This window comes from Archocentrus centrarchus, unplaced genomic scaffold (genome assembly GCF_007364275.1).
Source record: "Archocentrus centrarchus isolate MPI-CPG fArcCen1 unplaced genomic scaffold, fArcCen1 scaffold_40_ctg1, whole genome shotgun sequence".
Lineage (NCBI taxonomy): Eukaryota > Metazoa > Chordata > Actinopteri > Cichliformes > Cichlidae > Archocentrus > Archocentrus centrarchus.
The window spans coordinates 2,521,059-2,540,090 of record NW_022060266.1 but is presented as its reverse complement, the minus strand read 5'-3'; the positions used below and the strand labels follow the sequence as shown (position 1 = coordinate 2,540,090).

The following is a 19,032-nucleotide window of genomic DNA, read 5'->3' as shown; positions in this document are numbered from 1 at the left end:
CCTAATCATCTTTCTGTTGCTGTCTTCCCCTTTGTCTGAGCATCTGGTTCTGCTCGCGGGTCTGTTCCCCTTCCTGTTCCCTTAGCCTGTATCTCCTAGTGTATGTTTTTGTAGTTCATGGTTTCCAATGTTCCTTTTTTAGACTTTTGTTTACCCTTGGATTCTGCAAAAAGCCTTGCAATGAACAGCTCGCTTTAAGTTCACCTCTGCCCACCTCCACACGTCTGCATTTGGGTCCATTGTGCAACATTCAGTACATGCTAACTTTTCTGTGTAGCCCAAGCTGGAACTACCACAGCTCCAGTTTTCAGTGGAGATGGCTGAGCACTCTGCACCCACCCCAGATCCTAGGATAAGGTTAGCCAGGTCCCAGCCTGCCACTGTACCCGTCTCTGTTCTTAGGATGAGACCGGCTAAGCCCACGCCCTTAAAATCTGCTGCCGGGGTGCCTGCCACCGGAGACCTCAACAGGCCCTGCTGTGCAGCCTGAGCTTCCTGGTTACAGCCAACAGTAACTGCTGAATTATAAATAAAGGCAACTCACCCAAAGCTCTGTATATTTACCTCCGCCAAGGAGGTTATGTTTTCGGTTGCGTTGTTTGTTTGTCTGTTTGTCTGTCTGTTTGTCAGCAGAATTACTCCAAAAGTTATGAACGGATGTCACTGAAATTTTGTGGAGCGGTTGGAAATGACAAGAGGAAGAAGTGATTAAATTTTGGTGGCGATCCAAATCACGATCTGGATCCAGGAATTTTTTTTAAGGATTCTTCAGTATTGCGGGATACAGGCAGAGCCTTCCCCTTTAAGAGACACCACCCACTTTTCTCTGCCCCGTGTGTGTGTATGCGGGCTAGCGTGGGAGACGAGCGCGAGGGAAAAAGTGTGTTCGGTGGCGGTGGAAAAAGGAATAAAAGTTCTGTTGCTAAAATCCTTCGACTTGCTGCATTTTTTTTTTTTTTTAATTTTTAAAAAATTTAAAAGAAATTCTGAGTGTGCCTGTGATGGTGGGGAGACCTTCAGTTAAAAGCTGTCTGTCAGACCATGGCAGAAAGCTACATGCACCACACAGCAGGTGCTCATTACCCCCCAAGTGGAGTAGTGCGGTAGGCGCTGCTGCGCGATTGCTATGGGGGGTTGGGGTGGGGGTGGGAGGGCGCCGGCAGGGATGCTCGCCCAGGGCGCCAAACAGGCTAGGACCGCCACTGGCCCTGAGCCTTCAGACTACAATGTTGGTAGACCCAGAACCTGCAAAGCACTGAGGGGTCCTGTCCCCTTCATCGCCACAGCCAGCCTCCATAGGGGTGCCGTCTCTTTCATAGTCAGCACCCAGAGGTGCCGCATTGCTGCGCCAACCTGCTGGAGATCACCCTCCGGTCTTCAGAGGGTTTTCTTCCTTTCTGTCACCGCCACCCTACATTGAAGTCTCTTAGGCCACCTCCATTATCTCCAGAGGGTCTCCATCACTGGCCTCCTGGCCAGCCCCCCAAAAGGCTTCACTGCCAGCTTCCTCTTCTGTGTCCTGGGGAGTTCCATCTCCTCAGCCAGCAGCAGCCCCCTATCAAGTCACTGCAGCTGCTCTCTCTTTGCCACTGGCATCCCGACCAACCCCAAGTTGCTTCATCCCTGCAACTGGCCTCTATCCCTAGACCTTGCCCTGGCCTCCTGAATTGCCACACCTCATCTGCCTAGCCCCTTGGCCAAGGCAACCCCCTGGATGATTTTCCTTTTGCTTAGGCTCTCCTCTTATGTACCTTTGGATTCTGCAAACAGCTTATAATAAATGGCTCACTTTAAGTTCACCTCTGCCTACCTCCACCTCCTGTCTGCATTTGGCTCCTCTATGCAACATTTAGCCTGCATTTTCTGCAGACTTTGACACTTTTGGCCCATCTTAAATTTTCAGTATTTTTCATTAAAGACGGTGAAGTACAATTTCCTAACAATTTCTCCTTGAAATCTGATCTGCTACCTCTGATAATGTTACTATTTTGGAGCTAGTATGATTGCCATGGGGATTTTCTTCAGCAGAAAAATGCCTAGAATGACATTTATACAAGGAGCCATACACAACCTGAACTTTTACACTTTTAACCTTTTATATTGCCACATTAGAGAAATGCATTCAATGTGACTGTAACATCTGCTCCAGCAGAAAAGGAGCAGCACATTTTTATGTTCTGTGAAATGTCTTTACAGACAATAAGATACTTGAGTTGTACTACTACCAACAAACACATAACTGAAAAACATAGACATATCTTCAAGCTTTCCCCCTCTCAGCACTATCAGGGGACACTCTTCTAGAGTCCCACAGGGAACAATGTTAGAGATGATCCTGATCAGCCCTGTGGCCTTTTGGAGGGTTGATGGAGGACAACACTGAAGAGGGCTAAAAGGGGGAGGGGTTAGGAAAAATCCTGAAGAAACAAGGAGGAAGAAGATGGCACAGCTATCAGATTATGCCTCAAGGCTTCTCGTGTTCTCTCATTTCTCCCTCAGGTCTACAGCCCCAGCCTCACCACAGCACCCCCAACACTCCACCAACCTGTCTGCCCTGAGCATCACTAAAAGAGACCACAAATACTCCAGCCACACACTCCTAAGGGCACTTCTGATACCCTGTGTGAGCGCCTGAGATGGGCTTTGTAATTGCAAATCAACTCTTTAATTCAAGCTTCATGAAACTAGAGGGCTTCTGAAGGGGTTTTATTAATGGGGTAAATTATTCATGGAGGCACAGACACACACAGCACACAAACCAGAGGTCAGGAGCTGCTGAGAGGCAAGCACCATTGAGGATGCTGAAATGTGAAGTGTCTGCAGTTGCATGCAAGAATATTATTTGTATCAGCAGTGTTAGTGGGTTCTCTTCCCACTGATAATCTCATGAATCTTAAATTGAGTGCTGAACACTGGAGAGATGCCCCTGAGGAAAAAAATAGATGTGCTTATTCATATAAGTGCACAAACATGGCTGACATGTGTACACCATGACACAAATAGACAGACTTGAAATTGTAAAGTCTGAGGCTTAGGTGTTATTTCTTTTTTTAATCAGTATGCTAGATATGTTAAATATTAAGGAACAGTGACAAGGAAAACAAACAGGATAGTCTGGACAATTCAACTACAACTATGCTATACTGGAAATTTTGCTTGCCAGTCATGTGATTTGGTTTTGACTGCTAATTTTAAAATGTCTAAATGATTACTACTAATCCTATCCAGTAGTTAACTGAACAAAGAGGAGGAAAAATTTAAGCCACCAGTAATGCTTTCAGTGTATTGTATTAGTCACATATTTATATTGTATCTTTATTTGATGTACTATTACATATGCAATTATTAAAATTGGTCTTCAGTGTGCATATGTAAACTGTATTTCTATTGCACCTAACCAAATGCAAAATGAGTGTCATTTCCTATTAATTTTTTTCTTCATTTAAATTTGACATTTGATCCGTCCCAGTGGCTCGGTGAACTGCAGTGTATACTACCAAGAGAAAGTCCTGAATTTCAATCAGAACCTTTGTCAACGGTCACCCCCTCTCAATCATACTCCAGCAAGAATGTTGATTTTTGTTCTCATATTTGCAGTCAGTACTAGGCTTATTATGCTGCATATGTTTGGACTGATGGGGGAACAGGTGTCAAAAAGTTTGAAAGATAGATTGTTTTGGATATTCTTCATGCCTGTGAAGCTGTGGACTTGGATACAGTCAGGGTATTGGCTATGGTTTCAGAAAATGTTGTTCATTTTCAGGTCAAGTTCAGGTTTAACCTTTAGAAATGATTAGAATGTGTTCTAGTCATGATTATATTGTAGCTTCATCTGGCCTTTTGCAGTTTTACTAGGCTATGATTTTTGTATCTTGAAGTACTTGTACAACCAAATAGCGGCCAGAACTGTGGCTCACAGCAAGAAGGTCCCGAGTTCAAATCCAGCATCGGGCAGGGACCTTTCTGTGTAGAGCTTGCATGTTCTCTCTGTGTCTGTGTGGGTTCACAGGTCCCAGCCTCCCCTGTGACACTGAATTGGATAAGCGGAAGAAAAGGATGGATAACCACCAAATAGATAACAAGGATAAGTCTAGGACCGCAGGCAGGCTGCTAACCAAGGAACGTATAAGTGTAAGCTTCATTATTATTATTATTATTATTATTATTTAATGAGGTTAATGAGGTTTGATGTTTCGAACTGTACTTGCTAGATTGCCAACTAATATTATGGTAATGGCTTCTGACAGTGGACTCATTTCTGTTCTTGTCCTGTTGGACCTCAGTGCAGCTTTGATACTGTTGACCATAACATTTTATTACAGATATTAGAGCATACTATAGGTATTAAATGTACTGCGCTGCAGTGGTTTGAATCATATTTATGTAATAGACTCGAATTTGTTCATGTAAATGGGAAGGCTGGGAAGTCTTCTTCAGACACTAAGGTTAATTATGGAGTTCCACAGGATTCTGTGTTAAGACCAATTTTATTTACACTATACATGCTTCCCTTAAGCAGTATTATTAGAAAGCACTGCATCAATTTTCATTGTTATGCAGTTACCCAGCTTTAAATATCCATGAAGCCAGATGACACACATCAATTAGTTAAACTGCAGGAATGTCTTACTTTGGCCTCCAGTAACACTGTGAGAAATCTTGGAGTCATTTTTGACCAGGATATGTCCTTCAATGCACATATTAAACAAATATGTAGGACCATTTTTTTTGCCTTTGCACAATATTTCTAAAATTAGAAACATCCTGTCTCAGAGTGATGCTGATAAGCTAATTCATGCATTTATTACTTCTAGGCTGGACTATTGTAATTCATTATTATCATTATTAATCTCATTATTATTTGGTCTATACAGACATTACTAATGTTCATATTGATCATTTATGTTCCCTGCTACATGGTCATTTTCCTTTTTTTTTTTTTTTTAATTTTATCTCATCATCCTATTGCCACATGTATACTCATATGAGGTGGACTCATGAGCACACAAACACATAAACATTGAAGACACACAACCTTCTCAAGCCCCTCCTCCTTCAGACTGATTACATCAAGGTCAAAGTCTGTTCTCAGGCCATTGGTCCGGTTGAAAGTAATTCGCCCTGTCAGACCATCCCAGTGAGCCTAAAGAGAGAGGAAGGCAAAGAGACAGAAAATATCAAAGATGTTCAACCAACAGTATAAAGTCTGCTTTTTCACTTTCAAATATATTCTTGATGTTGGAGTTGCAGACTGAAAGTGAAAACAGAGAGTTCTAGTTCTCCCTTTTCCACAAAGCCTTTCTGTTTGTAGACTCTTCTCTGGCATCAAGGTGCCTACACAGACTTTGCGACTGCATTTGTAACAGTGGGGAGGCAATTACCCAATCTTTACAGATGTTTAGGGTTGTGATAGAATACAATGTAGCATGAAAGTGGTTCAGAGCAGGGAAGGGTTTTGCTCAGGCAGAGCAAATCATCACAGTACTACGCTGACTGGAAGTCAGGGACTTCAGGGCCTATCTTTAGTAAGATGAGTGGGAGTCACAGATCTGGAAGTTACTCACTCAGCTGCTCAAAAGCATTTGTCATACTGCTTTGATTCAGTGTCTGGTACCTCTCCATTGACACATTGCTGTTTACAGATACATGAACATGCTACTCGAGTGGAGATTATTATGAAATACCAATAGTGGGAGAGCATATATGTCATTCCAACATGGGTCCAGACAGAATCTAAATAACATAAAGACAATTAGGGCAAAAAGGGGAATTATGTCAGGATGTTTTTTGTTGATTTTAGCTTGGCATTTAACACCATTCTGCCAAATTTCTCATTAAGAAGCTGAATGACATGGGTTTCCATCCCTCACCTGTGAGACTGCTTACAGACAGAGAGGATGGGGTCCTCCAGATCCTCCACCTGAATGCTCAGCACTGGTTCTCCACAGGGCTGTGTGTTAAGCCCCTTCTTCTATTCCCTAAACACACAGGACTGTGTCCCCCGCCACCAAGCATCATAGTCAAATCTGCAGACGATATAACGGTGATGGGTCTCATCTCTGGTGGCGATGAAACAGCGATGAAGTCCAGAGGCTAGTAGCCTAGTGTTCAAACAACCTTCTGCTGAACATCAGCAAAACCAAGGAAATGGTAATGGACTGGAGGAAGAACAGAGTGGACCACACCCCACTGCAGATAGACAATGTCTGTGTGGAGAGAGTCCCCTCTTTTAAGTTTCTTGGGGTGCACGTGGCTGCCAACGTAACTTGGTCTCAGTAGTTGGCTCAGCTCAGCAGAGGCTACACTTTTAAAGATATAAAGAAAAAAAATGCCACCTGGAGGTCAACCTGCTGCAGACTTTCTATCGCTCTACAATAGAAAGTGTGCTGGGATACTGCATCACGGTGTGGTATGCTGATTGCTCAATAAGGGACAGAAAGGCCTTGCAGGGCGTTATTAAAACTGCAGAGAAAATAATTGGCTGCCCCTGCCCTCCCTAGAGGACATGGTGAACTCCCGTGAGTTAAATAGGGCTAGGAAGATACTGGGTGAGCCATCTGACCCCAGTCATAATCTCTTGAATCTACTGCCCTATGGCAGGAGATACAGGGCCCTGAAGAGCTGGACAAATCGGCTTAGACACACTTTCTTTCTTTGGGCTATTAGGCTTCTAAACAATGATCCTTTGGAAACTGGAATGTGTAAATAAGTATAAGTGCAATTGTGGAGTGGGGCGTAAACGGAGTTGTGTAATTTTTGGCGGATTGTTGGGCAGGGTGTACATGCAGAAAAATAAGTGTGAATCTGTGGAGGTATGCATGTATTTTTTTTCTTTAAACTCTGTTTTGTAAATTAGAGACATTAGAAAGAGACTGCTAAAAAATTTTGTTGTCTCATTGCTGCACAATGACAATAATATTCTGATTTTGATTCAAAATTAATAGAATCAGGCAAGATTGAAGATAAACTGTGATTTCTGTAGTGCAGAAGAACAATTGATTTTTGAATGCATGTTTATTATTCACCCCTTGCCACCATAGCATGGTGGAGGGAACTGTGTGGCCTAGTGATCCAAAGGAACTGTGTTGTCAGGGGAATTTGCCCCTGGCACTGTCTCCCAAGGCAAATTGGTGCTAGGTGAGGGGGGGGTAATGAATAGCAATTCATAATACTCCTGTGAAGAAAACAACATAGGATATGGTTACCCTGCCTGGAACAGGGTTACTGGAGCCCAATCCCAGAGCTAGGCCTAGAAAGCAGGACTTGAGAAAGCGTGCCTAGTAGCCAAGTCTTAGCCGATGGGGCCCAGCCAGGTGCAGCCCAAAGAAGCAACATGGACATGCACTCCTGTGGGCCCACCACCTGCAGGCGGTGTCATAGAGGACAGGTGCAATTTGGATTAGGCAGAAGTCTGATCCACATTGCAGTCCAGTCGTACCTGTTGGTAAGTTGGATCAGGTGGCAGGTGAGGATACCTCCCATAAAGTGACACAAACATGTTCTGAAAGTGAGCTGGGAGCATCTGGCAGAGGTTCCTGTTCACAAGATCTTCAGTTCCCACCACTGGCAGAACCTCAACAGCATTCTGAGAGGAACTGGGCACAATGAGTTTGAGTGGACCATGCTTCGGGTGGCTGTAGCTCAGGAGGGAGAGCAGGTCACCTACTAATCAGCAGGTTGGTGGTTCAATCCCTGGCTGCTCCAGTGCCAAAGTATCCTTGGGCAGGAAGCTGAACCTACTGAAGTTCAGTGAAGAAGTTCTCTGATGCAACTGTTGGAGTATGAATGTGTGTGAATGTTAGAAACCACTTAGCCATAGAAAGAAGTGCTTATGCTTTTCAAGATGGCGGCGGTGAGGTCAGCAGCCGTCGTACCTGCTCCTACGCTTTGTTTGTTTATATTAGGTTTAGCTCTAATTTTGGACTTTATAATTCCGCCTGCTCTGTGTCATATCACGTATGACAGACAGACTCTTTTTAATATCAGAATACAGCACTCTGGCTGTATTCTGACACCTTTTTCTCCCGACCCGACTTGGCCTCAGGAAATACTGCGTTTCCAGTGGGCCAGCTCAAACAAAGGACCCAGGTCACGGACAAGGCCCCGAGGGAAAAGAGCCGGCGTAAGAGAGAGGCTGAGGCGCCACTGCCGAGCATCCTGTTGGCTAATGTCCAGTCACTGGATAACAAGCTGGACGAACTCAGGGCCAGGATACAGTTTCAGAGGGACATAAGGGACTGCAACATCATCTGTCTCACGGAGACATGGCTGACCCCCCTCATACCGGACCACGCCGTACAGCCGTCGGAGTTCTTCAGTGTTCATCGCACGGACAGAATGAGTGAGTCTGGAAAATCAAGAGGAGGAGGTGTGTGCCTAATGATTAATAACAACTGGTGTGACAGTAGGAATGTTATCCTTCTGAAACAATCATGTTCACCTAACCTGGAGCTCCTAACCCTGAAATGCCGCCCCCACTACCTGCCCCGCGAGTTCACTTCGGTCATCTTCAGCGCCGTCTATATTCCACCTCAGGCGGACACAAACACTGCACTATCCGAGCTACATGAGGCTATTTCCACCTATCAGGCTAACCAGCGTGATGCGGCTCTCATCGTACCGGGGACTTTAACAGTGCAAACTTGAAAAAGCTGATACCGGAATTGATTCAACACATCGACTGCCCCACCAGAGGAGAGAGGACCCTAGACCACTGCTATTCTCCATTCAAAGATGGCTACAAAGCAAAGCCTCTTCCGCCTTTTGGGAAGTCTGACCACACCTCTGTACTTCTCATGCCGAAATACAAACAACGGCTCAGGCAGGAACCCCCTGCTGTGAGAGAAGTGACACGGTGGTCTGATCAAACAGAGGCCGCTCTGCAGGGTGCGTTGGATTCAACCGACTGGGACATGTTTCGCAGCAGCGCGGGCGGAGACATCGAGGAGTTTACGGAAACTGTTGTGGGATTTATTGGGAAAGTTGTTGAAGACACTTCACTTAGGAGGACCATCAGGACTTTTCCCAACCAGAAGCCGTGGGTGGATAAATCTGTCCGCGACGCCCTGAGGTCCCGCACCGTTGCCTACAACTCCGGCCTCGCCTCTGGGAACATGGAGGACTACAAGGTTGCATCATACAACGTCCGCAGAGCGGTGAAAGAGGCAAAACATCGCTACGGCCGCAGACTGGAACAGCAACTACAACAGTCTGACCCCAGGGGACTGTGGCAGGGACTACGCACCATCACGGACTACAAAGCACCACACACACACCCGGTGAGTGCCGACGCTTCTCTGGCTGATGAACTCAACATCTTCTTTGCGCGCTTTGAGTCGGGAAGCCGACAGCCCGCTGCGCTCCCGGCCGGAGGGGCGGAGACACTCACTGTGACGGAGCGCGACGTGAGGAGGGCGTTTAGACGTGTAAACACCAGGAAAGCGGCTGGACCAGACGGTATTAGTGGACGTGTCCTTAAGACCTGCGCTGACCAGCTGGCACCTGTGTTTACACTGATATTCAACCTCTCACTGAAACTGTGTGTGATTCCCACCTGCTTTAAAAAGTCCATCATAGACCCTGTCCCAAAGAAACCACACCCCAGCAGCCCCAATGACTTCAGGCCCATAGCACTCACCTCTGTGGTGATGAAGTGTTTTGAGAGACTCATCAAGACATTCATCACCTCCTCACTGCCCACCACCCTCGACCCACTACAGTTTGCATACCGGCCAGACAGATCCACAGATGACGCCATATCCTTCCTCCTCCACAAGACCCTTTCACACATAGACACTGGTAAGGGGAACTATGTGAGAGTGCTGTTTGTAGATTACAGCTCAGCATTCAACACCATAGTTCCCTCCAGGCTGGTCTCTAAGCTGCTGGACCTGGGCCTGGGCCCATCCCTGTGCAGGTGGGTTCACAGCTTCCTGACCAGCAGACCACAGGTGGTACGAGTGGGTCACCTCACCTCATCCTCCCTCACCCTCACCACTGGATCCCCCCAAGGCTGTGTGCTCAGCCCTCTGCTGTACTCACTGTACACCCATGACTGCGAGGCCACGTCAGAGTCCAACGTCATCATCAAGTTTGCTGACGACACTGCTGTTGTGGGACTAATCTCTCACAATGAGGAGACAGCCTACAGGAGAGAGGTCTCCCGCCTGGAGAACTGGTGCCAGGAGAACCACCTCCTGCTCAACGTCAGCAAAACAAAGGAACTGATCGTGGACTTCAGCAGGAAGCAGCAGAGGGACTACCATCCACTTGTCATCAGTGGTGCTGAGGTGGAAAGAGTGGACACTTTCAAATACCTGGGAGTGACCATCTCACAGGACCTGTCCTGGACTCATCACATAAACATCACTGTGAAGAAGGCCAGACAGCGTCTCTACCTCCTCAGGCGGCTGAGAGACTTCAAGCTCCCACTCAAGGTGCTCAGGAACTTTTACACCTGCACCATCGAGAGCATCGTGCGTGGGAGCATCACCACCTGGATGGGAAACTGCACCAAGCAGGACTTCAGGGTGGTTCGTTCAGCTGAACGGACCATCAGAACCACCCTCCCCAACCTGCAGGACATTTACACCAAGCAGTGCAGGCTGAGGGCCATGAAGATCCTAAAACAGCCCAGCCACCCCGGACACTCTCTCTTCTCCCTGCTCCCATCAGGCCGGCGTTACCGCTGCCTGAGGGCTAAGACTGAAAGGTTGAAGAAGAGTTTTTACCCACAAGCCATCCGTCTGCTCAACTCTGAGCCCTAACTGGACCATTATTGCACAATGTAAATATTATAATTTATAAAAGTGTGTATAGTGTATAGTATATAGAGTATAGTGTATAGTGTGAATTACTTTTTTTTATTTTTATTCTTCTTATTTATATGTGTGTGTATATATGGTTGCAGGTACAAAATACATTTCACTGTGCATTGTACTGTGTATAACTGTGCATGTGACAAATAAACACTATCTTAATCTTAATCTTAAATCTTAATCTTATATGAATGGGTGCCTGAAACATGTTGTATAAAGCACTCAAAGTGGAGTAGAAAAGTGCTATATAAAAACCAATCTATTTACCATTCACACCTTAAATGTTGATCTTAATAGATAGCTGTATGAATGTACGGCTGCAACGTGGTTGTGCCTGTCATGTCAGTAATCCGCTAACCAGATGGTGGACAGAAGGTGGAGGTGGAGGGAGCTATCAAGCTGAAGAAAGAGTCCTATTGGGCTTGCGTAGCCTGTGGAATCCTGGAGGCAGCTGATCGATACTGGCAGGCCAAGCAGAGTGTGGCTCTGGCAGCTGTAGCAAGAACTTGGTTGTGGGTGGATTTTGATGATCTCATGGAAGAAGACAATTGGTCAGCCTTGAAGCAATACTGCAAACCAAAAGGCCACAGAAGTGAACAGCAGGGTTCTACTCACACTGTGAACAATGGGGAAGGGGAGTTGCTCACTTCAACTGGGGATATAGTTGGCTGGTGGAAGGAGTACTTTGAGCAACTCCTCAGTCCTATTTACACACCTTCTGCAGAGGAAGCAGATCCAGGGGACAAGGATATTACTCACCCATCACTTGGGGTGAGGTGTCTGAGGTTAGTCAAACAAGTCCTTGGTTGCAGAGCCCCTGGGGATGATGGTATTCACCCTGAATTTCTTAGGGTCTGGATGTTGTGGGGCTGTCTTGTTTGACATAGTTTTGCAATACTGCATAAAGATCTGAGGCAGTACCTCTGGAGTGGCAGACTGGGGTGATAGTTCCCCTTTTTTGAAAAGGGATTTGCTCCAACTACAGGGGGACCACACTGCTTAGCCTAATTAGGAATGGCTATTCCCAGATACTGGAAAGTGGAGTCTGTCTGTAAGTCAAACCTTGGATTCAGGAGGTTTTCATCCTGGTCATGGAACACTAGACCCTTTCCCTGTCCTCTCAAGGATATTCAGGAGTCTGCCTAAGGAGTCTGAAGGAGGACACCCATTTTAGAAATATTTAGGAGTATAAAATATCAGGCCCATTGTTGATGACCATTCCCCGTAGGGAGAACTTGGTTTGCATTGCCAAGTCTGAAGCGGCTCAGATGCCATTTAGCACCTCTAAGGCCATTTTCAACCAAAAAATAGTGTAGAGTCCATGACAGGGTGGGATGAATTTAAGTATCTTGGGGTCTTGTTCATGAGTGAGGGGAGAGTGAAATGGCAGACAGATGATTGGTGCAGGGTCTGCAGTGATGCAGATGCTATACACTTTCTGGTATCTTCCTGAAGTGCAGTCCTAAAGCACAAAATTGAAAGAAGATGGAAAGAAAAGGAGAACATAAGGAGAGGAATAAAGAAAAAAAGGTTTGCATGGTGAAAAGCTGAGTGCTTAATTTAAGTACATCCAAATCTGTGTGTTCTCCTGTGGTTGTCAACCTTCTTCCCAAACAGTTAATTCTTAGCAGTCTTCCCAAGATCTATGGAAACTACAAGGGACTAGAGGGTTAGCAAGCCCTAAATATAGTTTGACTAATCCCCAGCCTTTCCACAGACAGAAAGCTTTGGATTAGCCATCCGAGCTTCACACATGCTGCAAACTCTGGAGCAATTAACAGAAATTCAGATGATGCAGTGTCTTTGTTTCTGCTTGGATGATTAATGCTGAAATTCAGACAGCAGGCCCAAGATGTCTGCCCTCCTCGGGGGTGTATGCATGTACAGACGCTGAAAAAATGATTTCCATATAAATAAATACACAGATAAATCATTTCTATTTATTCATATTCCCTTTCTTCTTGACTGCCTAAGTCTTATTTACATGCTGTTTCTGTCAGCTTTCCTGAGAGCATGTGTTTTCTGTGTGAAGGTGCTCTGTATATTAAGGAGGAAGACAGAATGGGGAGCAGGTAGACAAGCATCTACCTCTTTGATGAGGGCCATGAAGCGGTTTCCAAAGCGCCAGGGCTTGTGTCGGTTGCACTGTAATGAGCTGACAGTGATCTGCTGAGACTGCTGCACAGCCACGGCCACCACGTGCACAGCATCATACATCAGGGCAGCGTCCGTCTGCAAACCAAGACAAAGAGGGAGAACCTAACATCATTAACAGGGAATACAGCACATGACATGTCAGCTAGTCCCACCAGCACAGATCTTTTCACTGTGAGGGATTTATCAATATCTTGATGGTTGAATCAATGCCTCACATGTATGGATTTGCATCTTTCATGCCATGGGCATGGCCATGAATATTTTACTGCCAATGTATTATGAACTGATAAGAGACTTCTGAAAATGGCTTGCAGCAGCAATATATTCTGAAGGAAAAATAAATTATTAGTATGGGAATAAATCCAACATAAAAAAAAAACATGAAATGAAACAAACAGTTCCAGGTTTTTATCAACATACAATGTATCTTGTATCTTTCATTTTCACTAAAAAAAACCAAAAAAAAACCCATCTTATTAAATGTAATTCAAAATCTTGTAATCTAACTCAGCACGCAACTGCTCAGCTGAACATAAAAAAAGCAATGACAAGCAGACAATTCAAGAAAGACAAAATAAGGTTTCCAATAATAATGAACAAATGATGAATTACTTTTTACCCAGATTGAACTGAAGCTGTTCTTTTTGAGGAAAGGTGAGCTATTCGCTCAAACACAAATGCAATTCAAAATGCTTTACATAATCCACAGAAATAAAAGCAGCATGGGAACATTAAAATGCAAATGAAAAGAATTTTATAAATGCAAAAGATGAGGAAAATCAAAAAATACAAGTTTGAATAAGTATATATTGTATAAAAAGTATATAAAGCAGTTGCAAAAAGAAAAAGTATTTGAACATGTTTGGTTTGAACTCAGGAACCTAAGCAGGCACCTAGCAATCAGCTGTCTTTTACATGCATATCGTAGCCTTCTTATTTTTACACAGCTACAAGTGCATCAGAGAAACCAGTTCATTTCCTGTTAATTTTCAAAGACAGGTTCCCTCAATTGTGTTCATTCCCCATTTTAATATCCTTCTGCTTAACTCTCAGTGAATACTTTAGAGTGTACATATCTAGTCTGATTTATGATTTTCAAGGCAGGGTGTTTGGCAATTTTTAAAAACCTTTCAGAAATGAATAGTATTGTATATAAATATACAATAGTAGTGACAAATAGTTTATAAATTCATGTGTGTAATGATGCTCTGATGCTGACACCAAACTGGCTCGAGTTCTTATGTAAAAACGTATGGAGACACTGCGGAGACCAGTAAGTGAAATCAATGATGGTTTTTCCATCATATTAGTTCAAATATGGTGTCAGTGCTGTTCTTATTTTATACAGCTACAACAAACCATTGAAGCAAGTTGAATAAACAACAAACAAAAGGCTCTCAAGCTTGATATTTGCTGAGAAAAGCTTTAGACTGTCTCTGTGTAGAAGAAGCTACTGCCTCGATCTCTGTCTATATATTTATACACTAAATTCTTGACAGTAAACAGTCAGTCCAAACAGCAGAGTTCTGCTGAAGCTATCGGAGGAGTGCCAGTCATCTATGCTTCACAAAAGAAGCCTATAATTCAGTGCTTTCTTGGGAAAAAAAAAAAAAAATCAAATTAGTGTTTGTTTCACTTGATTGAAAAGCAATCACAACAGCTCTCCACAGTTGCATGGAAATCGTATCCGAGGGTGCTTGGGAAAGCGCTACTGGAAAAAAGCACTCCCGAACCTGTATTTTCTTCCCCATTTGAGCCCTGATCGAGCATCACAAGTTTGCAGCTTAAGATGGCAGTTTGGCTGACTTTGCATGTGTTTTTGTTTGTTCATGTGTGGGTGTGCAGCTGTATCCATATCCATGGGGAATGTCCAGAGATGGTTCAAAATCAATCATAGTCATTCAGGTTGCCTTTTAAAATTCAAACTGGCTTGAGTGTGTGCCTGCAGGAGTGTGAGGTACTAATAATCTGTGTTAGAAGAAGGTGTTGAAGCAATGGAAGTGTGAATTTATTTTAGTGTAGGTGTCAAGTGGAGGTTGCTGAGCTTGTGTGCTGGGGGTTAGAGTACTCTGCAGAATTGTTCTGCAGAGATGGATATGATCCACTTTGATTTTGCTGTAACAGTAACCAGTGACACACTGCTTGTAGAACTGCTCGTGCTACACATTAAACCAGTCAAATAGTCACAAAAAACAGTGTATTTGTTTGCGTGTTTTTTTCTTTGTGACAGCATGCATTTGTAAGGACTGTTTTCCAGTAGGGAATATATTCTGTGTCTGCAACAGACAGTGGGGACCGTCACCATGGAAACCAAGGCAAAGAGTTGTAAAATAACAGCAATCATTGTAACACAAACCATATTTTTTTCCTAAAGCTAACCCAGTAGTTTTTAATTCCTTACCCCAACCAAGTCTTTTTCAAACCTGAACCTAACAATTTTTATTGCCTAAATTTAACCTTTCCCACAGCTTCATGTTACGGCTCCTCAACTTTCTCCCTCTTCAGTTACTGCAGCCCAGGACATCACCTTCTTCTTACCAGCACACTTCTCCATTCCTCCGGCATCCTCTCACTCTCCAAAACTGTGTGAAACTATCGAGCTAAAAAGTCCACTGCCCTCTCTCCTAGACATCCCCATACCTCCACAGGGCCAACTGCCTTTCCACTCTTCGTCCTCTTCATAGCTGCCCTTTCTTCCTCCTCCTCCTCCAGCTCACTATAAACCTTTTCCTTTGCCACTGCCTGCTCTCCTTTGCTGTACGCCTATCCTCCCAGTACCCCTGTCTGCTCTCTTCATCTCCCTGACTATCCCACTTTTTCTTTGCTAACCTCTTCCTTTGAATACTTTCCTGTACTTCTTCATTCCACTACCAAGTCTCCATGTCCTCTTTCCTCTGTCCAAAGGATACACCAAACACCTTCTTGGTAGTGTCCCTCACCACTTCTGCTGTACTTTTCCAGTCATCTGGTAACTCTTCCCTGACACCCAGTCTGTCTCAACTCCCCCCCTGAACTCTGTGCAGCATTCTTCCCTCTTTAACTTCCACCAATTAATCCTTGGCTCTACCTTCACTCACTTCTTCTTCTTGGTTTCCAAAGTCATCTTACAGACTACCATCCAATGCTAAATAGCTCCATTCCCTCTGACACCACCTTGCAGTCTCCCATTTCTTTCAGACCACACCTTCTGCATAAGATATAGTCCACCTGTGCTAATGTTCCTCCAATCTAATATATCACCCTATGTTCCTCCCTCTGCTTGAAGTATTTGTTCACCACAGCTACACTCCCCCTAAATCAATATAAGATAAAAGATCAACATATCTGCTTTCATTTCGAGGCATTTACATCTGGATCTGATACACAATTCAGAAGACAACACCTTTCGTCTGAACCAACCCATTTTTCCTGTGAACTAAAGTGTTGGAATATGTGAGTGACAGGTGTGTGTTTTGTTGCCCAGGTGTGTACTGTTTCATTGATAATTCACTGCACTGCAAATTTCACCGAATGTCTACGCTCACCTTCACATTTGGGTTTTGCCTGTGCAGACCCGAGAGTGGTCTACCAAGGAGTACAGAGAGAAGCCTCAGAAATTCTGGGACAAAGTTTAAGCTTAAGCTTTACTAAAGTGGTGGAAATACTAAAGTTTGGATAAAGAAAGGATCTGCTCATGATCCCAAACATGAGCTCATCTGTGAAACACAGGGGAGATGATGTCATGGCTTACATGGCTTCTTCTAGGATGGGCTCAATAATCTTCATTGATAATGTCTACAGAAGTCTACAGAGACATTTATTTCTGTTAATTTAAAGAAACATGCAACCAAACTGCCTGGGAGATCCTTTATCACGCAGCAAGATAATGACACAGAACACACTGCCTACACTACAAAGGAGTCCATCAGGGGCTGGAAGTGGAAGGTATCAGGCTGGCATGGTCAGTATGCAGAATTAAACCCTGTAGAGAATTAATTGTACCTGCTAAAGGGGAGGCTGAAGGGAGTACCCCCCCCCCCCCCAAGAGAAACACCTGAAAGCCTGGAAAAGTATCACAAAAGAAGAATGCAAAGGTTTTGTGATGTCACTGGGTCACGGGCTTGATGCAGTTATTACAAGTGAAGGATTTGAAACTAAATATTAAGTCTTGTTCACGTTAATCTATTTTAAGTTTCTCTGTCCCAATACTTTTGCTCACAGGAATAATGGGTGCTTCAGACAAAAGGTGCTATCTTCTGCTAAACATCTGGAAATAAAAGCTGAGCTATTGATCTTTTGTCTAATGTTCATCTTCTTATGTCAAACCCAAATAGTTTCAGTCTACAGCAAAAATAAAGGGATTGCACACACTGTTCCAATACTTTTGGAGGAGAGTATACCTTTTTAAATAGGTGCTTTAGTAAAATTCTACTTTGTGCGTTTGAATGGAAGGAATTTAACTTGATTGCCAACTTCATGGCAGGCAACTTTCCTTTCAGTGCTGAGGGCAGGAGCCATACCTCTGTGATGTTCTCACTGCCATGTATTCTCTCTGCTATAAACCACACAGGCCCACAGGGACCTCATAATAGCAATGTGACACCCTGTCCGTCAATCACAGTACGTATACTGTAAACAGGAGATGACAGTAGAATTGAACTACAAAAGCCTAAACTGAGGACAACATATCCCAGTTAAAGCATTTTAGCCGTTGCTGTTTCAAAGTTGTAAAAAGCATTTCATGATTTAAATATGCTCTTAATTAAAATAACCAGCCAAATGTGTGCAGGAGTGAGTAAAGATGAGCTGAGAATTGTTGGAGGAGTTCTGGCAATAAAGGTTTGTGTGCCTCTCTGCTTCTCCCTGGTGCAAGCCTCGCAAGTACCCGTCAGGCAGACTCGCAAATGATTTAGCAACACCGGCACTTCACTCTATAAACATCTCATTAAAATCAATTATGTCACTCCTGAATGAAATTAAAGCTAAACGCTTTAAAAGCTGCTTTTCCCTTGTGTCAGCCAATATGAGCATTACACCTTTGCTGTCTATTTTTCCACCAGTCTCTCTCTCTCACTTACTTTCACTCTGAGAGTTAGAAAGATTAATTAATTCTCCTAAGCTCAGATTGATTTCAACACTTTTATGAATTGTTAAAATGCCCAGGCTGACTTGGAGGCTGCAAAGGTCCCCCCCCCCCCCCCCCCCCCCCCCCCCCCCCCCCCCAAGCCTCCACCCCACACCCCTACTAAACAACCAGCTCATCAGCATTGCCATGGAAACTAACTGGCAAGAAATAGCTTTTCACCAGACTGGGGATGGGGTTATAATTTCCTGAAGCTTTTCTGGAGCATGCTTTCTGTAAATAAATCCTGCACAGACCCTCGCAGGAGGAAGAAGAGCTAACTCGAGGATAAAGGCTCATATCAAGGATAGGAAAACTAGTATAATAATAAAGCTAAATGAATTGGTGTTAAGGTGTAACTTTTTCATTTCCATGCTAGCATTTCATGTCAAAATTTCAAAATAATCTTTCAAATAAACATTTTTTATGCTGCAGTAGCCATTAGAGTGAGATTCTTTCCACTTCTGAGCCTGTGTGTGTATGTTTACCTGTATGGTTGTGAACACACCTACTGCAAGAACTACAATAGTTGGCTGTTTTAAGACTGTTGGCAGTTATTCCTGCACAGAACAGCAATAATATTAAACCAGTTGAAAGGCAGTATATAACATATTCCTAAAATGAGTGTCCTCCTTTAGCTTGTGGAAGTTCTGGTATTTAACTGGATCCAAAATGATCAATCCACTGATCAGATACATTTGATACTGATGAGGCAGTTAAACATATTTAGAGGTAGGAGCTTCCTCATGTACCCAGCATTGTTTGAAAGTAAAAAGTGTAAAATGGGATTTCACTGAACCAATAATTACAAACTTACAAGCGCATTAACTAAAAAAAAATATATAATTAAAAATGCTATTGTTTTAGACTTGTTTACTTTCTGTAGATTCTCTGAAATATCACTGGAGCAGAGTCATAAGGTGTACTTTTCCTCAGTGTTCTATCTGTACTGTAATA

The 19,032-nt window shown here is 43.9% G+C and overlaps 1 protein-coding gene across 1 annotated transcript in view; it reads right to left on the bottom strand.

Moving 5' to 3' along the window:
* Positions 1-19,032, bottom strand: part of LOC115776876 (glutamate receptor ionotropic, kainate 2) — a 413,631-nt gene that overhangs the window by 159,195 nt on the left and 235,404 nt on the right. Inside the window, exons 8-9 of the mRNA XM_030724665.1 lie at positions 12,906-13,049; positions 5,036-5,143 (exon numbers count right to left, since the gene is read on the bottom strand). Of these exons, the coding sequence (XP_030580525.1) occupies positions 5,036-5,143; positions 12,906-13,049 (252 nt within the window). The remainder of the gene's footprint in view (positions 1-5,035; positions 5,144-12,905; positions 13,050-19,032) is intronic.